The sequence below is a fragment of the Apodemus sylvaticus genome, chromosome 16 (assembly GCF_947179515.1).
Source record: "Apodemus sylvaticus chromosome 16, mApoSyl1.1, whole genome shotgun sequence".
NCBI lineage: Eukaryota > Metazoa > Chordata > Mammalia > Rodentia > Muridae > Apodemus > Apodemus sylvaticus.
Window position 1 is genome coordinate 80,026,534 of NC_067487.1, and position 20,409 is coordinate 80,046,942.

Here is a 20,409-nt window from a genome sequence, read left to right on the forward strand (position 1 = left end):
CTGTGATATTCCTTCAAAAGATGAGTCTTACCAATTGTCAAACAGTGGTCTTTGGGAATCCTATTGTAAATGTCAGTGCCATTTGATCTCTGCCCTTTCTCCCGATTGCTGCAATGAGGATTGGTTCCGCTTGCTTAGCTCTGTTAAATAAGCTCTGTTAAATGAGGCTGTTCTGTTTCGCCTTTGGTAGTTGCACGGAGAAGACACTGGTGACTTTTTTGATACATATGCTGCAGCGTTTATCCCTGCTGGAGTGACCCACAGGACCGTGTACATAGCTGTGTGTGACGATGATCTTCCGGAGCCCGATGAAACTTTCACCTTTCACTTGACATTACAGGTGAGCTCTTCATTCCCCTTAACGCTGAGTTCATAAAACACCTTCTCACACTTGAAACTCTCTTTAGTTAGTGATAAGGCAGGGCATATGTCCCGTGGTGCTTTCCATAGATCTCTTTGACAGATATGCAGTAGTGGTTGAGGGTCTGTTCGTAGACTGGTGCTCTTTGCTAGTAGATACATCACTGAGGAAAATCTTTCTGTCCCCCAGAAGCAGTCAGCTGCCTATAGATTTTTAGACAGAGTTTATTTATATTTTTAATAATTGAAGATAGAAGTCCTGCTGAAAGAGTATTTTTCTTCTAATATTTAATGCATTAATTTGTTTGTTTTCTCTTTAGAAACCCTCAGCAAATGTGAAACTTGGATGGCCAAGGGCTGCTTCTGTGACAATCCTATCAAATGACAATGCATTTGGAATTATTTCCTTTAGCACGGTATGGTTACAGTGGAGACTGTAATGGCTGCAAGATAATGCTACATTCAGTTTTCTTTTGCCCTCTTTTCCCTGGTGTTGGCCAGTGCTATTCTGTTGTGATTTTTAAATAAGGCTCGGCGTGAACTCTGTAGCTACTCTGCATTCTGTGCATTTACACACCTGTTCACTGAGGGGTTCTGACCCTTTCTGACCACTGAACAGTTCGTCATCCATTGCCTGGCCTCTTGTGCGGGTGTGTTCTTGGGCTCCTCCCCCACCATTTTAATTTCAAATCCCACTTCAGGAAGTCTAGCCTGTTTACCAGAACTTTCGTCCATTGGACCCTCCATTTGGAGTGACTGTCGGGAGGGAGCATATGGAAAGAAAGCCTGCAGTAAACATAAGATGTGTGATCGCAGGCGTGATGGCTCCACCAGTTCCAGCCTCAGACATTCTTATCGATTCATATGTCATGGCAGTTAAAGCGTGGACACATCTGAAATTCCGTCCAGGTTATTTCCTCTCTTTCCTCAGGGTCTTTTAGTCCATCCAGTTTTCAGAGGGTTTCATTTTTAAAAACAAATACACAAGACAAGTCTTTATCTTGGAGAGAAAATGTTTCCAGCTCCTTAAGCTAAAATTAAAGGTTGCCTTCAACACAACTGGATTTGGATACCGAGTAGGACGCTGTAATAATCTTTCTGATAGTCTTTTTGGATTCTGTTGCTAATCGACATTTAAAAATCTGATACCACAATCTTTAGCTTTTTATTCACTTTCCATTTCCGAACGCTCCTGGACTCATGTTCATTATATGTCACAGCTCTGTAAAGTCATCTTTGAACCAAGGCAAGCTCTAGAAAAATGTGGTCTTTATGCTTGAGTTACCTTTATTAAGAGGGATGTTTTCCTAACTTAAATATAGTAGATTTTTGGTAACCTGACACTACTATTATTCATAGACATTAATTTCATAAATTAGGGATTCTTGAATGAAGAGATTATTACACACATTCTTGTAACTTTCCCCACACCTTCATACCCACTTCCGCTTTTCCACTGAACCTCATAGTGATTTGTTTAAAAGTTGGTTCTCTTTTCATTGACCTCCTCTCCTGTCTTTCCTTCCTCTCTTCTGACATTGCACATCCTAGGCTGTGGGGATGAGTCCTGTTCTCTGGGGTTGGTCACAGTGCTAGTCGGCCTTCTCTGTCAGACTCCACACGAGCTAAATAAAGTTCTGTGACCTCTTGCTCTCGGCGAGCACTTTAATCTATCATCTTTCTGCTGTGTAGCCTTCAAGATTCCACAGAGCAGCTGCTGGCAGGGCTGGGAAAACCTGCTTGAAGCTGGCTTTGTTTTTCTTTATGCTGCTTTTCTACATCCTCATTTTAAAAAATCATCTACAGTGTATTGATCCTAGGAATACACACTGTAAGAGTACAATATGAACCGATTTGCTGTGGCATTTAGCGTTTCTAGCGCAGTCTCTCTGATTGATCATTGCCTGATTGTCTTTGCTCTTCCCTATAGCCCTCATCAATCTCAGTGACTGAGCCACGAAGCACAAATGCATCTGCATCTCTTACTCTCATCAGGGAAAAGGGCACCTATGGAACGGTCACCGTGACCTTTGATGTAAGTTTACTTTGAAATAATTTTAGATAATACCATGTTAAGAATCCATAGCACATGACTGCAATTTAAAATATCAAAGTCTTCTGGGTGATAAAAATTACACTGACTTAAAATTACTTAAAGACAAAGAGTCCTGCTTTTTATAACCTTTTGGTTAGTAGAGAAGTACTTTTTTTGCTGCTTGCCTGTATTGAGTTTATATGAAACTTAATGAATCATTTTAGATATAGAATAATAACAATAAAATAGATTAACGACATTAATTATATAAAATCCCTGGAATCTTTATGATAACCATGTTTAAAGGTATACAGTTAAGAACACTCACATTACTTGATATGCTGTCTCGTCCATTTCTTCAGGACATCCCATAGATGGTCTGAACAGCAGTTACCTCTGTCATGGAGGCTCATGGATGTTGTACACTGTAGTGTGAATTACACACACACTGTAGGGAGGCATATTTTATTGCTTCTTACAATGATATATTATGAGGTTCACACTAAAACTTTCAATTTACTTTTCTGCTCTGTAATGGCTTAAACATGACCTAAAATTTTAGAGTGTTTGAAAGTTTTGATACATTCCTGTTTTAGTGATTAACTGTAACATAAGTGGATTTGATATTTGGATGACTGTAACATAATTTTTCTGTGACATAGGATATATGGGTGTCTAAATAAATAAATAAATAAACAAATAGATATGGGTGTCTAAACCAGATGGTGCTCTTCTACTGTATGCGAACACAAAGTAGGGATCTGGGGAGAAGCGCTTGGCTGGCATACAAGCAGGAGCCTCTGCATTGAGTGATCATATGCCATGACAGGCCAGGTGTGAAATCCCAGTGCTCTCCAGGGCTGGCAGGAGATGCTCCGGAAGCAGGAGCCTCTGCATTGAGTGATCATATGCCATGACAGGCCAGGTGTGAAATCCCAGTGCTCTCCAGGGCTGGCAGGAGATGCTCCGGAAGCAAACAGGCAAACTGTCTGAAACAAGCTGTAAGGCAAGGATCCACACAAAACATGCCTGCATACATGCACATGGGCAAGGACCTGCACTAAACACACATGCAACATGCACACAGTCAAGGATCTACACTAAACATGCATGCATACATGCACACGGGCAAGGACCTGCACTAAACACACATGCAACATGTACACAGGCAAGGACCTGCACTAAACACACATGCAACATGCACACAGGCAAGGATCCACACTAAACATGCATACATACATGCACACAGGCAAGGACCTGCACTAAACACACATGCAACATGCACACAGGCAAGGATCCACACTAAACATGCATGCATACATGCACGCAGGCAAGGACCTGCACTAAACACGCCTGTGTACATGCACACACACAGTTCACAAACATACAAAGATTAAAAAAAGAATATAAAATAGCATAAGACAATAGATACAAAAACGCAGGGCTGGTGCAAGCTTTATTCAGGAAACCTTAAGGAGGTGTTTGCTTTACAGCATTTATACTCAGGACCTCAGAGATAAGGCCTGTGCTGCTTGCTGAGCATCTTAGTGAGTGAGACTGCACATGCTCACCGTTCCCCCGACCCTAGCAAAGCGGACGCTCTTTGGCTCATTCTAAAGATAAGCAAGTGCTACACAGTGGTCAGATAGCTTTCCAAGGTCACATGGCCTGTGATGGAGCTGGAACCATTTCTTCAGGGCATTTACTTGTCTTTGCTATCTTTTTTAAGAGATGTATTTCTCCAGCCCCCCTCTCCAGGTTTAATATAATAGTTAAAACCCACAAATCTTAGAAAACACAACTTACTATAACTATAGTCAAGGTGTGTAATGACATCACAGACCCTGACAAGTCTAAGGTGGGGTCTCTTAGACAAGTACCTATGTTTTGTGTGAAATATCTTTATATTTTAGAGTTTTGCTAGTGACACGACAGTAATGTTTTCTTTGTTTTTTTTTTTTTTTGTTTTTTTTTGTTTTTTTTTTTTTTTAGATATTTTGTATAAGTAGTGATACTGTTTATTTCTTTTCAGGTGTCTGGTGGCCCAAATCCCCCTGAGGAAGATTTGAATCCAGTTAGAGGAAATATCACCTTTCCACCCGGCAGAGCAACTATAAGTTACAACTTGACCATACTTGATGATGAGGTCAGGCACTGCTAAGTACATAGAAGAGGCAGGATCAGTGATGAAGACTTGGAGAGAAACGTTTTTGAATATTGAATTGTATTTATTATTTGAAATTATTCAAGGGTGTAGAATTAATGTATACCCATTGACTCTTTTAACTATGAGTAGCAAGCTGCTATTTGGGAATGTAGCTTGCAAATCCTCACCTGACTTATTCCATAGTAAATTATCTAAAGGGCTGGAGGTGTGGGGAGGCACTTGTCTAACGTGGTCAAACCTCTGGTTTCCATCCCCAGTGTCTTAAACTAATGTAATATAATATAAAGATTGAAGAATTTTAAACATTTGCTTATTATGACCAGGGACATGGGTGATCATCTAGCAACCATGGGTTTTTTGTGTGTGTGTGTGTGTGTGTGTGTGTGTTTCTTTTACAGTTCACATATACCGTGAGTTTTAAAACAGTAGGTATTAAAAGAATGTTCTGTAGCAGAAAACAACAATGTTTTGCACAATACACAATATGTTCTAAATGCTATTAGGAAGTTCTTATTCGTATGTGATTGCCTTTACTGTGCAGCACTGTATTTCATTACTATATTGTATTTTCACATGCATTTCTCAGAGAAAACTGTACAGTGTGTTATAGCTGGAAGAAAAAATGTTTTAACATAGATACAACACAAAACAAACTACATGTAAATGCTTTCGTGTTCTTCTCTGTACTAATAACCAGAAGAGTGTTTCTTTTAGAGTTCACATGTACTGTGAGGTTTTTAATTAGATATTTGCTTTATTTACATTTCACATGGTATCCCCTTTCCACATCACCCCTCTGAAAATCCCCTATCCTGTCCCCCTCCCTCTGCTCACCCCCTGCCCCCCAGTTTCCTGACTGGCATTCCCCTATTCTGGGGAATCGAGCCATCACAGCACCCCATGTTCTCTCCTCTCACTGATGTCTGAAATGGTCATCTTCTGCTACATATGCAGCTGGGGCCATGGGTCCCTCCATGCAACCATGTTTTAATAAAAGTTCAAGAAAAATTCTGTTGCAGCTGATACTCTTGCTTAGATTGAAGTATTTATTTATCAGTGCACGTGTGTTCATAAGCACATGCATTATGCACACAGGTCCCGGGAATCAGTCCCAGGTCACTGTCTTATGTAGCATCTGTAACATCTTGCTACCTACTTTGTTTAGATATTTTTAGTTTTATAGTCACAGAGAAGATTTCATAGTCATATTTTATGTGAGGTCCACTGCAAATTTACATATATTACAGAGCTCAATTGCAGAGCCAAATCTGAATAGTAGTGCACAGAGATGTCTCTCATGAGCTGGTAAGAAAAGCTTGCAAAGGAGTCCAGTGCTGCAAAAGAAGAGAAAACAGGAGAAACAGACAGAACTGCAGAGCTTTCAACAAAATTCTTGTATCCAAAGCACAAACAGCACTTAAAGGAGAAAATTCCTTAGAAACATTAGAAGGTCAGATTTCTCTGTAGCAACCTGGGACATTTAATAGACATAGATGACCTTGGTTTTCTAGGATGGGACATCAACAAAGGCTCGGAGATCCAAGAACAATAGTAGGTTATGATCCCTGTAAGAGGAACTGATTACTGATCTTGTAAATGGAAACTATTTAATAGTGTATTTTGGGATAAGTTTCTGATATATTTCTACTGATGGAGGCAAAAATGGGTTTTTACTTCATAAGTTCATAAAATGACATAAAATTCATAAAAGGTGGAATTAACAGTGAATGTAGAACTTGGACAGCAAGGCATAGTGGAGATTAGCCCCTGGATTTCTGTAAGCCATAACAAAGTATCCTCTTCAGTAACGTTAGCATTCTGTGGAGAAGTGACATTCTTGGACCATTCTCCTGAGACGCTTGGTATTCTCTCCTAGAACTGACTCCAGAATCAGGCACGGCATTAATCTCTGCTCCTCTACGCTTCTCAGTTGGATCCAAAATATTTCATCATTTTCTGAAATCTATTACAGGATGCAAGCAAAACATCATTAGAGACGCAAGAGCCATTCATATCCCGAGATTTAGAAACTATTTGATATTTAGTATACTTTCCAGATTCTAGGGTATTGTTAGACTTTGAATACTCTTTCTGACCCTACCAATGATCTGAGGTTGACAAGGATTTACTCACATTTGGACTTTGTGCTCTTTACACTTTTGCCAACTCTGATCATGATTCAAAGAAACAAATATGCATCACTAATTCTTCACAGAATTACTTTATTATTTTTTATTTTCTATCTGAACTGAAAATCAATTAGCTTTTTGAAGAGAACCTAGTGTGTGGAGGAGCCTAAATGAGCCTCTTACTGTCCCCTTACTTCAAGCTTTTCAGCTTCTGTGAAACACTCATTTTTTTATTACTTGGGCCTATTTGTGGATATTTTGGCTAATAATGTTTTGCTTGTATTCTGTAACAGGTACCAGAAAACGATGAAATGTTTTTGATTCAACTGAGAAGTGTAGAAGGAGGAGCAGAGATTAATGCCTCTAGAAGTTCAGTTGAAATTATTGTGAAGAAAAATGATAGTCCTGTGAAGTTCATGCAGAGCGTTTACCTGGTTCCTGAGGACGACCACGTACTCACTATTCCAGTGGTTCGTGGAAAGGAAAACGATGGAAATCTCATCGGGTCTGATGAGTCCCAGGTGTCAGTCAGATACAAAGTTACGACTGGGGAGTCAACAGCACATGCCCAGCCAGATGTTGACTTTATTGATCTGCAGCTGGATACTACTCTTGTCTTTCCCCCTTTCGTTCATGAGTCACACCTGAAATTTCAGATAATCGATGACCTTATACCAGAGATAGCCGAATCATTTCACATTATGTTACTAAAGAACACATTGCAGGGAGATGCCGTGCTAATGGGCCCTTCTACAGTACAGGTCACCATCAAGCCAAATGACAAGCCATATGGAGTTCTTTCATTCAACAGTATTTTGTTTGAGAGGCCAGTTATAATTGATGAAGATACAGCGTCCAGGTATAATTTATTTTAAACTTATAACTGTAATTATCTTATGGTAGTTACTCAATTTAATTTTTGTGGTGCTGATACAATGCTGAGCTGATAGATGCCTTTTCCACTATGACTGCGTCACTGATTTCTCTTTTAATGTGATTTAATTATTAAAATGAACTCACATGGTGATAAGTTCTTAGGCTATATCCATATATGTGTATTTTTCATATTAAAAATAATAAATTTTGTGTGGGTTTCTGCCCTTTTAAAGTGTATGATATGACTCTGTATGTTATAAACAGTTCTAGATTTGAAGAAATTACAGTGGTTAGAAACGGCGGCACGCACGGGAACGTGTCTGTGAGCTGGGTGTTGACACGGAACAGTAGTGACCCCTCGCCAGTGACCGCAGACATCAGCCCTGCTTCTGGGACTGTGCAGTTCACACAAGGGCAGATGCTGGCGCCAATTCCTCTAGCTGTCTCTGAGGACGATCTCCCAGAAGAGGCTGAAGCTTACCTCCTTACACTCTTGCCTCACACCATACAAGGAGGTGCTGAAGTGAGCGAGCCCGCGCAGGTAGACCCTTTGCTCCGCTTCGCCTGTGATAACCTGTGCTTCACCCTCTGACAATGAGAGCGGAGGGACTTGAGTGTGCAGATCTGCCGACCCGACCCTGCCCATGCTAAGCCAACCTTCTTCCATGGCCTTTAAGCCCAGACAAATATTTTACCATTTAAAAAGTTTCAAAACTTTTATTTTCTGAAAAATTTCAAAACTTTTTGATTTTTTCCCCCTCTCTTCCCATTTGCAGCTTCTGTTCTACATTCAGGACAGCGACAATATTTATGGAGAAATAGCCTTTTTTCCTCTGGAAAGCCAGAAGATTAAAAGCAGCCCCAGCGAGCGATCCTTATCCTTGAGTTTTACGAGACATGGGGGAAGTAAGGGAGACGTGAAGGTGATTTATTCTGCACTTTATATTCCTGCCGGAGCTGTGGACCCCTTGCGAGCAAAAGATGGCGTCTTAAATACATCCAGGAGAAGCAGCCTCCTTTTCCCAGAGCATAACCATCAAGTGACTACAAAATTACCGATAAGGAATGATGCATTCCTCCAGAATGGGGCGCACTTCCTAGTACAGGTATAATAATAAATAATCTCATCTTTGGTTAACCTACAACGCTCTATGGAAAATAGCTAACAGTTATTTGGTTCATATTTATAATTTATGTTTTATTTGTTACTTGAAACTACTTAGGGATGGTGTAATTATATGCACTTGTAATCCAGTACTCAGGACACTAAGACAAGAGGACCATGAGCTGTAGGCCAGCCTGGACTACATACTGAAATTGTTGGAACCTGAGTGTTCCTTAAGAGGCAACACTTTCTCCTATGGCATATTAGGATTCTGCTGAAATAACTGTTTTAGCCAGGTGGTACTCCATGTAACACCAGATGTGGCATGCAGGTGGACCTGCAGTGGATGATGTAGTAGAGCGACGTAACAGACTGGTGAACCAGGCCACAGATGCACCATAGCTGTGGCTTGGCTTGGAAGATATGACCTGACTATGGGATTTATGGAATAAGTGTTTCCCACAGCATTTATTATGAGAGGCAGTTTCTTCATTTCTTTCTTCATTACATGTGGATCACATCTCTGGGCTTTTCACAGTGAACGTCCACTTCCAGAGCTTCCAAATGTGATCAAAGGCAACTGGAGAATCCCGAGAATCTTCATATAGAAGAGGGGCTTTTAGTTGGTTTTTAAGGTGGCATACTTCGTATTCTAAGATGATGAAAGGAGAGTCATTCTAACTGTGGAGAGTACCATCTCCATCAACGACTGGAAGATTATAATAGTGTGTTATATGTGTACTGTATTTCTTTAAGCATTAGGTTGCTCTGGGTATGAATGGAGTTCTGAATGGTCTCTTTGTAGTGATTTAGGTCTGACAAAGAAGGGGAGTAGGTAACTGACTGGATGTATAGGTTAATGGAATCCAGGCAGAAAATGTGGAAAGATGTTTTTAAATTGGTTTTTCAAAGGGTCAGTGTAGTTGGCTGTAAGTGACAGATGGACAGATTGGTGGCGATACACACAAAAAAAGTAATGGTGATAGGACCTGGAGCAGGACAGTGGTTCCTATTTGGATTCATCTGTCTCTAAAATGTCTATGTGACAGTTGTGAGATGCTTAGTAGTAACCCGTTGTAATGACTTGGAGTTTGAGGAAGATACTCAGACATTGTTAATGAGATAGGATGAAGTTATAGGGTCACCTAGGAAGAATCCCACATACTAATCATACTCAAAGATAGGAAAAGACAAGCATCTGGTGGACACTTTGAGTGTAAGAGGCACGGTGTAGGGATGGGCAGGTCCTGAAGTTCTTGTTACTGGTGACCTGTGATCTGAATTTTAAAACCATCCTTCTTGTTTTTGCATGTACTTTATAGTTGGAAACTGTGGTGTTGGTGAACATATTCCCTCCGATTCCACCAGTAAGTCCCAGATTCGGGGAAATCAGAAATATTTCATTACTGGTCACCCCAGCCATTGCAAATGGAGAAATTGGCTTTCTTAGCAACCTTCCAATCATTTTGCATGAGCCCAAAGATTCTGCTGCTGAGGTGGTAAGTATGCCTTTTTTCTATTCATATGTCCTAATGTGTCTAAGAATATGAAGACTTTTTAATATAGGGTTCACATGTATTTAATAGACTATACTCTATTTAGAACAAAAAACTGATGAGCATCTGGCTTGTCTTTAATTTTTTCTATTCATAGGAGGTTGTGTTTCTATCTACATTTGTGTACATAGATGGGTAAATACGTGTGTAACAAAAATAATAATAGAAAAAGAGACTGAACTTGAGAGTTGGGGTGGCATGGGGGGCTAGATGGCTGGAAGGAGGGAAGGGAGGAAGGGAAGTGATAGACTATTTTTATTAAAAATAGAATTTTTATAAAATTTTAATTAAAAATAGACTTTATTGCTCATGTGATAGTAGATTGTTTAATAGTGATTGGTTTTACACAGTGTTGTGACATTTCATAACCAATTAGGAATCTGGTTTTTAGTGCTTATATTGTGGAAACATGAGTGTTTTTTCAGGACTCTGTCTTCTGAACATTCTGTGTGCTGCCTCAGGTGGGACTGAGGACTCAGAGGGAGTGGGCATCCGATGGTTGATGCCAGTTGTGAAGGTGGTACAGCTGTGAACTGCTGAGCCTTAGTAAAATAACTGTATATATGCCTATATATAATAAACATATGTATGTGTACACACTCACACACACACACACACACACACAAACACACACACACACGCTCATGAGAGCGTATTCATTATTTCCCTCCTCCCCAGCCCAAGCATCCGTCGCCATGGTTGAGACCTTCCCAAGTGTCTTTCTGTTTGGAATACCTTGCACTGCTGTACTATGGCGTGGCAAGTGTGCCTACTTAGGATTTGGTTTAAATTAGCCTGAAATAGAGGTCAGAAATGAGGGGAGCCGGGTTTGTTATCAAAGTCTCCTATCAAAGTATCACGACCACTGTTTCCTGCCTTGTTATTAAATTCTATAAATGGGCAGAGAAGAGTCAGTTTTCAAAATGGTTTTGACTATATATATTTTTTAAAGTCTACAGTTTCCTTCTCAAATCCTAAAACGTGCCTCCATTGTTCCCAGGGACTGAGATGCGTTGTTGGTTGACTGTGAAGCTGTGAATTTACATTCAGTTGTTCCGGGTCTTAACCAGCTCAGGTGGCTGAGGGAGGGACAGCTCTTTGTTAGTTTTATATACTTACTTATTTTCTTTCTAAGAATTGTCATTTGTTTACTTGTCCGACTTTCTGACTGTTGTTTGACAGAACAGGAGAGTGGTCAGTATTTTATATTTTTCACTATTCTTTACCTTTTAAAAATATATTTGCATTTTTATTAAGATAATTCCAAGTTCACATTTTTGGTGGGGTTTATAGTGTAGATAAATTTGGTTAGTAAAAACAGTAAAAATTGTCTATAAAATTAATGCCCTGCTTCTCCAAGTATGTTTATGATGCCACCTGATTGTTTACGTCTTTATCTGGAGAAGACGTGGTCATCCAATTACATTTGCGTGTGTGTGTGTGGAGAGCTCATGTTACGCAGGAGCATACATTCAGCAGAGGTTTTATTTCCTTCTTTTTCTTTGTAAAATAAGGTATATATCCCCTTGCATCGAGATGGAACTGATGGCCAGGCCACCGTGTACTGGAGCTTGCGGCCCTCTGGCTTTAATTCAAAGGCAGTGACTGTGGATGACGCAGGGCCCTTTAATGGCTCTGTTGTATTTTTATCTGGACAAAGTGACACATCAATCAACATTACTGTCAAAGGCGATGACACACCGGAGTTGAATGAAACTGTAACCCTTTCTCTAGACAGGTAAGAACTCAAGCAGCAAACAGCAACTTTTTTTTTTTAATTTTCAAATTTTGCTTTCTTTTTTTTATTTATATTTTCTATATTCTTTGTTTACATTCCAAAAGCTTTCCCGTTTCCCAGTTCCCCCCTCCCCATATGTCCCATAAGCCCTCTTCTCTCTACACATTCTCCAATCACCCCCCCTCCCTTTTCTCTGTCCTGGTACTCCCCTACAATGCTGGATCAAGCCTTTCCAGGATCAGGGCCCTCTTCTTCCTTCTTCATGGGAATCAAGGAAATAGGAAACAGTGACTTTTATGTGTTTCGTTAGTGATTTTGTTTTAATCTCTTTCTCCCTATGCTGGGAAAACTGTGGAGAAGAACTGGCAAAGCTTTCAGTCATTCTGTTGTCTATGTGAGGGCTTTTTTCTTTGAATATGAATATTACTATATTTTGTGACCTTTTACTACCCTGTCTTGCTCTGAGGGAGAATGATGTAGAGAGTTTATGGGAAGTAGCTGACAAATTTGAAGCATGGTGAATTTTATTGCGTTCATGAGGGCGGCAGCGAGCCCTCTGAAACGTAAGGTCACTCACTCTGCTATCTTTACTTTCAAGAAAGCCAAGGTTAGGCCTTTATCAGGTGAGTTAAAAGAAAAGATTACCCTTCATTCTAGTTACATGACATTTAAATAATAAATAGTTTTTGTTTCTATAGAATAAAAAAAATTACCTGACTTCACGTGTTACCTTTCAACCATCTTAATAAGTGCCCAGCATTTCTCTGGATGTACTTCAGAAATAGCACAGTCTCAGGGCCTCTGTTATGTTTTGCTTAGTTAGTTATTTAGTTAGTTATAAAATTCAGAAAACAGCTTTCTAAAGTGAAAGTGAAATCTGATTAGTTGATGACAACAATTTTAGAAAGCAAATCTATACTTCTGTGACATATGAACATTGCACAGTTCATAGTTATGAAAAGTTAAGATTCAGGACTGAATTCGAGGCCTTCTATACTGCAAGTGAATGAATCAGTGAAAAGTAATCCTGGGCTTCTTTGATATCTAATTAGCAGTTCCTGTGCATCTTTTTGGGTGTGGGGAGAAGGGGTCTGGTCTGGAACTCTCTATGTAGACCAGGCTGGCTTTAGACTCAATTCTACCTGCCTGTGTCTCTGGAGTGCTGGGATTAAAGGTGAGCACTGTCTGGCATAGTCTTTTTTTTTAATGCTATTGTTATATTTTCCTCCTATTATTTTCTCTACTTATAATTATATCTTTAACATAATTGAGGTTATTCTCTGTGCTACAAATGCAGTCCCACAGAAGACACTAGAAGGCAAACACAGGTTGGCATAATTTTTAAAGTGAATGACCAAAATGTAGACTACAGAGAACACATCGGTTGAGAGGTCACTGGTCATTTCTTTCATTAGCACACCTTTATTTTCCTCTTCAACAAAAGTAAAAACAATAAATCTAAAAAGCCAACACACAATCTAAATGATGCTATTGTAATATGTTACAAAGTGCCTGATGGTTAACTGTTTCACTTCATAAAAGTTAGTGAAATTCAATGAAATTTAAATTTGAAATAGAATTTTTTCATGGACCTTTTGAATAATTTAGTTAAGTCAATGGACAGTTATAAGGAACACGAAAGCAAACCGAACAGTATTTATAAGTCTGTTGCACTTGATAGAAGCCTTGTCAGCTTGGCTGATCTCAACTGGATGTTTGAAGAATAATCCAAATTATACCTTAGCAAACTTAGCAGTTCTTCCTTATAGTCTTTCAAATGTCACATGAACATTAGAAATGAATTAATACTAATTTTTCAAAGCTCTTTCTTTTCACGCCCACCCCTTGTTTGTGTGGAATACTATACACACCACTGGGAAGAATAAGTCACAGGGCTAATTTTAAATAGTGTACTTCTTTTAAAATAAAATGTATCAATAAAAATGTGCAATAACATGTCAGTTCGGTTAGAAACTGGTATGCAAACAAGAATGAGCTAAGTATATTCCTGTATCCAAAGAAATGTTTAAATAAATAAACGAGAACGAAATTTACCATTTGAAAGTGATGTTGTAGCTGGGCAGTAATGGCACATGCCTGTAATCCCAGCAGTCTGGGAGGCAGAGGCAGGCGGATATCTGAGTTTGAGGTCAGCCTGGTCTACAGAGTGAGTTCCAGGACAGCCAGGACTATACAGAGAAACCCTGTCTCCAAAAAACCAAAAAAAAAAAAAAAAAAGAAAGAAAGAAAGAAAGAAAGAAAGAAAGAAAGAAAGAAAGAAAAAAGAAAAAGAAAGTAATGTTGTCTGGATCCTCCTATAGTTTTGCAAAGTTTTAACCAAGTTTCAGAAAAATACTGAATGAACCAATTCTAGTGTGATTGTATTGCAGCAAAACAGTAATATTTTATTCAGATGACTTGCATAGTTCTCTCTCTCTCTCTCTCTCTCTCTCTCTCTCTCTCCTTCCCCCTCTCCCTCTCCCTCTCCCTCTCCCCCCCCCCTCTCTCTCTCCCTCCTTGCCCTCCCCTCCCCTCCCCCTCTCCCTCTCTCCTGCCACCTGCAGGGGACAGTGTTGCTTACTGATGGTGTTGCTTACTGTCATGCTGTCTTTCTGGGGGTCTGGTGGCACCAAACAGAGGAGGCTCATTTTCCTTCCTCCTTGTTCTCAGATTACTAACCCAACAAGACATTTCCTTCCAATGCCACCAAAGAGAAAAACATGAATGATGACTAAAGTTTACTAATGAACGATTCTTCCCAATTAAAGGCTACTAGTGAAGGATTCTTCACAAGTCAGAACTGGGGTCTGTGTGTGCCTCGCTTGCCTGTAATTAGTGTCCTTAACAGGAGATTGCACAATGTTTTCTCCTGCAACATTGCTGATAGTTGGCTGTTACTTTGGTGCCCTCAAACAGTCATCAGTGTCCCCATGAGAAAACACCAAGGTTTCTAAGTGCATAAACTTTTTTTATTGGATAGTTTCTTTATTTGTATTTCAAATGTTATCCCCTTTCCTGGTTTCTGCCCTTCCCGGAAACCCCTATCCTCTCTCCTGCTGTTATAAGGGTGTTCCCCCACCCACCCACCAACTCCCACCTCCCCATCCTTGCATTCCCCTACACTGGGACATCTATTGAGCTTTCATAGGACTAAGGATCTCTCTTCCCATTAATGCCTGACAAGGCCGTCCTTTGCTATATATGCAGCTGGAGCCATGTGTACTCCTCGGTTGATGGCCTAGTTCCTGGGAGCTCTGGGAGGTGTGGTTGGTTGATATTGTTGTTCTTCCTATGGTGTTGCAAACCCCTTCAGCTCCTTCAGTCCTTTCTCTAATTCCTTCATTGGGGACCCTGTACACAGCCCAATGGTTGGCTGAGAGCATCCACCTCTGTATTTGTAAGGCTCTGGTAGAGCCTCTCAGGAGACAGCCATATCAGGATCCTTTCAGCAAACATTTCTTGGCATCCACAATAGTGTCAGGGTTTGAGGACTGTCTCTGGGATGAATCCCCAGGTGGGACAGTCTCTGGACAGCCTTTCCTTCATTCTCTGCTCTACACTTTGTCTCCATATTTGTTCCTGTGAGTATTTTGTTCTCCTTTCTAAGAAAGACCAAAACACCCACACTTTGGTCTTCCTTCTTCTTGAGCTTCATGTGTTCTGTGAATTGTGCCTTGGGTATTCCAAGCTTTTGGGCTAATGTCCACTTATCAGTGACTGCATACCATGATAAGTTGTTTCGTGATTGGGTTACCTCACTCAGAATGATATTTTTAGTTCCATCCATTTGCTTAAGAATTTCATGAATTCATTGTTTTTAATAGCTGAGTAGTACTCCATTGTGTAAATGTGCCACATTTTCGGTTTCCATTCCTCTGTTGAAGGGCATCTGGGTTCTCTCCAGTGTCTGACTATTATAAATAAGACTGCTATGAACATAGTGGAGCATGTGTCCTTGTTATATGCTGGAGCATCTTTTGGGTATATTTCCAGGAGTAGTATAGCTGGGTCCTCAAGTACTATGTCCAATTTTCTGAGACACCACCAGCCTGATTTCAATAGTGTTGTACCAGCTTGCAGTCCCACCAGCAATGGAGGAGAGTTCCTCTTTCTCCACATCCTCACCAGCATCTGCTGTCACCTCAGTTTTTGATCTTAGCCATTCTGACTGGTGTGAGGTGAAATCTCAGGCTTGTTTTGATTTGCATTTCCCTGATGACTAAGGATGTTGAACATTTCTTTAGTTGTTTCTCGGCCATTCACTATTCTTCAGTTGAAAATTCTTTGTTTAGCTCTGTACCCCATTTTTCTAATAGGGTTATTTGATTCTCTGGATTCTAACTTCTTGAGTTCCTTGTATATATTGGATATTAGCCGTCTATTGGATGTAGGATTGGTAAAGATCTTTTCCCAGTCCGTTGGTTGCCATTTTGTCCTATTCATAATGTCCTTAGCCTTACATAAGCTTTGTTAACTTATGAGGTCCCATTTGTCTATTTTTGATCTTAGAGCATAATCCATTGGTGTTCTGTTCAAGAACTTTTCTCCTGTGCCCATATGTTCGAGGCTTTCCCCCACTTTCTTCTCTATAAGTCTCAGTTTATCTGGCTTTATGTGGTGGAAACCCTTGATTCACTTGGACTTGAGCTTTGTATAAGGAGATAAGAATGGGTCAGTTTGCATTTTTCTGACCACCAGTTGAACCAGCACCATTTGTTAAAAATGCTGTATCTTTTTCCACTGGATTGTTTTAGCTCCTTTGTCAAATATCAAGTGGCCACAGGATTATTTTAGCTCCTTTGTCAAATATCAAGTGGCCACAGGTGTGCGGGTTCACTTCTGGGTCTTCAGTTCTATCCCATTGATCTTCCTGCCTGTCATTGTACCAATACCATGCAGTTTTTATCACTATTGCTCTGTAATACAGCTTGATGCCAGGGATGGTGATTCCCCCAGAAGTTCTTTTATTGTTGAGAATAGTTTTCACTATCCTGGGTTTTTTGTTATTCCAAATGAATTTGCAAATTGCTCTTTCTAACTCTATGAAGAACTGATTTGGAGTTTTGATGGGGATTGTATTGACTCTGTAGATTGCTTTCAGCAAGATGGCCATTTTTTCTATATTTATCCTGTCAATCCATGAACATGGGAGATCTTTCCATCTTCTGAGATCTTCGATTTCTTTCTTCAGAGACTTGAGGTTCTTGTCATACAGATCTTTCACTTGCTTGGTTAGAGTCACACCAAGGTATGTAATATTATTTGTGACTATTGTGAAGAGTATTGTTTCCCTAACTTCTTTCTCAGCCTGTTTATCCTTTGAGAAGAGGAAGGATACTGATTTGCTTGAGTTAATTTTATGTCCAGCCACTTTGCTCAAGTTGTTTATCAGGATTAGGAGTTCTCTGGTGGAATTTTTCAGTATACTATCATATCATCTGCAAATAGTGATATTTTGACTTCCCCCTTTCCAATTTGTATCCCTTTGACCACCTTTTGTTGTCTAATTGCTCTAGCTAGAGCTTTAAGTACTATATTGAATAGATTGGGAGAGAGTAGGCAGCCTTGTCTAGTTGCTGATTTTAGTGGGATTGCTTCAAGTTTCTCTCCATTTATTTTGATGTGGGCTACTGGTTTGCTGTATATTGCTTTTACTAAGTTTAGGTATAGGCCTTGAATTCCGGATATTTCCAAGACTTTCAACATGAAAGGACATTGAGTTTTGTCAAATGCTTTTTCAGCATCTAATGAAATGATCATGTGGGTTTTTTTGAGTTTGTTTTAGTGGTGGATTACATTGGTGGATTTGCATATACTGAACCATCACTGCATTCCTGGGATGAAGCCTACTTGATCTTGGTGAATGATCGTTTTTGATGTGCTCTTGGATTTGGTTGGCAAGAATTTTATTGAGTATTTTTACATCAATGTTCATAAGAGAAGTTGGTCTGAAGTTTTCTTTCTTTGTTTGGTTTTTGTGTGGTTAGGTATAAGCATGATTGAGGCTTCATAGAACAAATTGGGTAGTGTTTCTTCTGTTTCTATTTTGTGGAATATTTTGAAGAGTATTTGACGGCGCCCATGCCGCCACAGTACTAAGTATCTGGTGTAGGCCTGGGGGATTAACAGAAAACACAGACACAGGTCATTCTGTAAGGAGAATGCCCTAAACTTTATGACCAGCAATATATATACCAGAGGCCAGGGAAGGGAACAGGAAAAAAATTATAGCCATAGGTCAGGCACCTGGGAAGTCCCTACCACACCAGGCAGGAAGGCAGGAATCAAGCTAAGCTGCGTACGATGTTTTGCTCTCAAGAAACCTGTGCAACACCTGGGGGCGTTGAGCTGAGCTAGCTGGTTCCCAGAAAGTATTGATATTAGGTCTGCTTTGAAGATCTGATAGAAATCTCCACTAAACCCATCCAGTCTTGGGCTTTTTTTTTGGTTGAGAGACTACTAATGACCACTTCTTTAGGGGTTTTGGGACTGTTTAAATGGTTTACCTGCTCCTGTTTTAACTTTGGTAACTGGTATCTGTCTAGAAAATTGTCCATTTCATCCATATATTCCAATATTTTTGATTATAAGGTTTTGTAGTAGGATCTGATGATTTTTTTAATTTCCACAGTTTCCTTTGTTATGCCTCCTTTTTCATTTCTGGTTTTATTAATTTGAATACTGTCTCTGTGCCTTCTGGTTAGTATGGCTAAGGGTTTATCTATCTTGTTAATTTTTCTCAAAGAATCAGCTGTGGGTTTTGTTGATTCTTTGTATAGTTCTTTTTGTTTCTACTTGGTTGATTTCAGCCCTGTGTCTGATGATTTCCTGCCTTCTACTCCTCTTGGCAGCATTTGCTTTTTTTGTTGTTGTTGTTCTAGAGCCCTCAGGTGTTCTGTCAGGCTGCTAGTGTAAGGTCTCTCCAGTTTCTTTTTGGAGGCACTTAGAGTCTTCCTCTTACCATTGCTTTCATTGTGTCCCCTAAGTTTTGGTACGATGGGTCTTCATTTTTATTAAATTCTAAAAAGTCTTTAATTTCTTTCTTTATTTCTTCCTTGACCAAGACTTGATCATTGAGTAGGGAGTTGTTCAGCTTCCATGAGTATGTGGGCTTTCTGTTGTTTTTGTCTGTATTTAAGATCAGCCTTACTTAGTCCATGGTGATCTGATAGATTGCATGGGATTATTTCAGTCTTCTCATATCTGCTGAATTGTGTTTTGTAACCAATTATATGGTCAGTTTTGGAGAAGTTATCATGTGGTACTGAGAAGAAGGTATATACTTTTGGTTTTGGATATAATGTTCTGTAGATATCTGTTAGATTCACTTGGTTCATAACTTCTGTTAGTTTCACTGTGTCTCTAGTTTCTGTTTCCATGATTTGTCCTTTGATGAGCGTGGGGTGCTGAAGTCTCCCACTATTTTTGTGTGAAGTGCAATGTGTGCTTTGAGCTTTATTAAAGTTTCTTTTATTAATGTGAGTGCTCTTGCATTTAGAACATAGATGTTCAGAATTGAGAGTTCATCTTGGTAGATTTTTCCTTCAATATGAATGACGTGTCCTTCCTTATCTTTTCTGTTAACTTTTGCTTGAAAGTTGATTTTATTAGATTTTAGAATGGCTACTTCAGCTTGTTTCTTGGGAGCATTTTCTTGGAAAATTGTTTTCCTGCATTTTATTTTCAGGTAGTGTCTATCTTTGTCAATGAGGTACATTTCCTGTATGCAGTAAAATGTTCGGTCCTGTTTATGTATCCAGTCTGTCTTTTTATTGGGGAACTGAGTAAACTGATATTAAGCGATACTAAGGAAAAGTGATTGTTACTTCCTGTTTTTTTTTTTTGTTGTTGTTGTTAGAGGTGGAATTATGTTTGTATGGCTATCTTCTTTTGGGTTTGCTGAAAGATTACTTTCTTGCTTTTTCTAGCGTACAGTTTTCCTCCTTGTGTTAGTGTTTTCCATTATCCTTTGTAGGGTTGGATTTGTGGAAAGATATTGTGTAAATTTGCTTTCGTCATGGAATATCTTGTTTTCTCCTTCTATGGTAGTTGGGAGTTTTGCTGGGTATCATAGTCTGGGCTGGAATTTGGGTTCTCTTAGGGTCTGTATGAGAACTGCCCTTGATCTTCTAGCTTTCATAGTCCTTGGTGAAAAATCTGGTGCAATTCTGATAGGTCTGCCTTTATATGTTACTTGACCTTTTTACCTTTCTGCTTTTAATATTCTTTCTTTATTTTGTGCATTTGGTGTTTTGATTATTCTGTGATAGGAGGAATTTCTTTTGTGGTCCAGTCTATTTGGAGTTCTGTAGGCTTCTTCAATGTTCATGGGCATCTCTTTCTTTAGGTTAGGGAAGTTTTCTTCTATAATTTTGTTGGCTTTTTCAGTTGGGAATCTTTGCTCTCTTCTATACCTATTATCTTTAGGTTTGGTCTTCTCATT

At 39.5% G+C, this 20,409-nt stretch overlaps 1 protein-coding gene across 1 annotated transcript in view; it reads left to right on the top strand.

Moving 5' to 3' along the window:
* Positions 1-20,409, top strand: part of Adgrv1 (adhesion G protein-coupled receptor V1) — a 535,393-nt gene that overhangs the window by 28,101 nt on the left and 486,883 nt on the right. Inside the window, exons 6-14 of the mRNA XM_052159654.1 lie at positions 191-340; positions 681-776; positions 2,291-2,395; positions 4,428-4,541; positions 6,985-7,550; positions 7,832-8,108; positions 8,344-8,673; positions 9,995-10,171; positions 11,743-11,966. Of these exons, the coding sequence (XP_052015614.1) occupies positions 191-340; positions 681-776; positions 2,291-2,395; positions 4,428-4,541; positions 6,985-7,550; positions 7,832-8,108; positions 8,344-8,673; positions 9,995-10,171; positions 11,743-11,966 (2,039 nt within the window). The remainder of the gene's footprint in view (positions 1-190; positions 341-680; positions 777-2,290; positions 2,396-4,427; positions 4,542-6,984; positions 7,551-7,831; positions 8,109-8,343; positions 8,674-9,994; positions 10,172-11,742; positions 11,967-20,409) is intronic.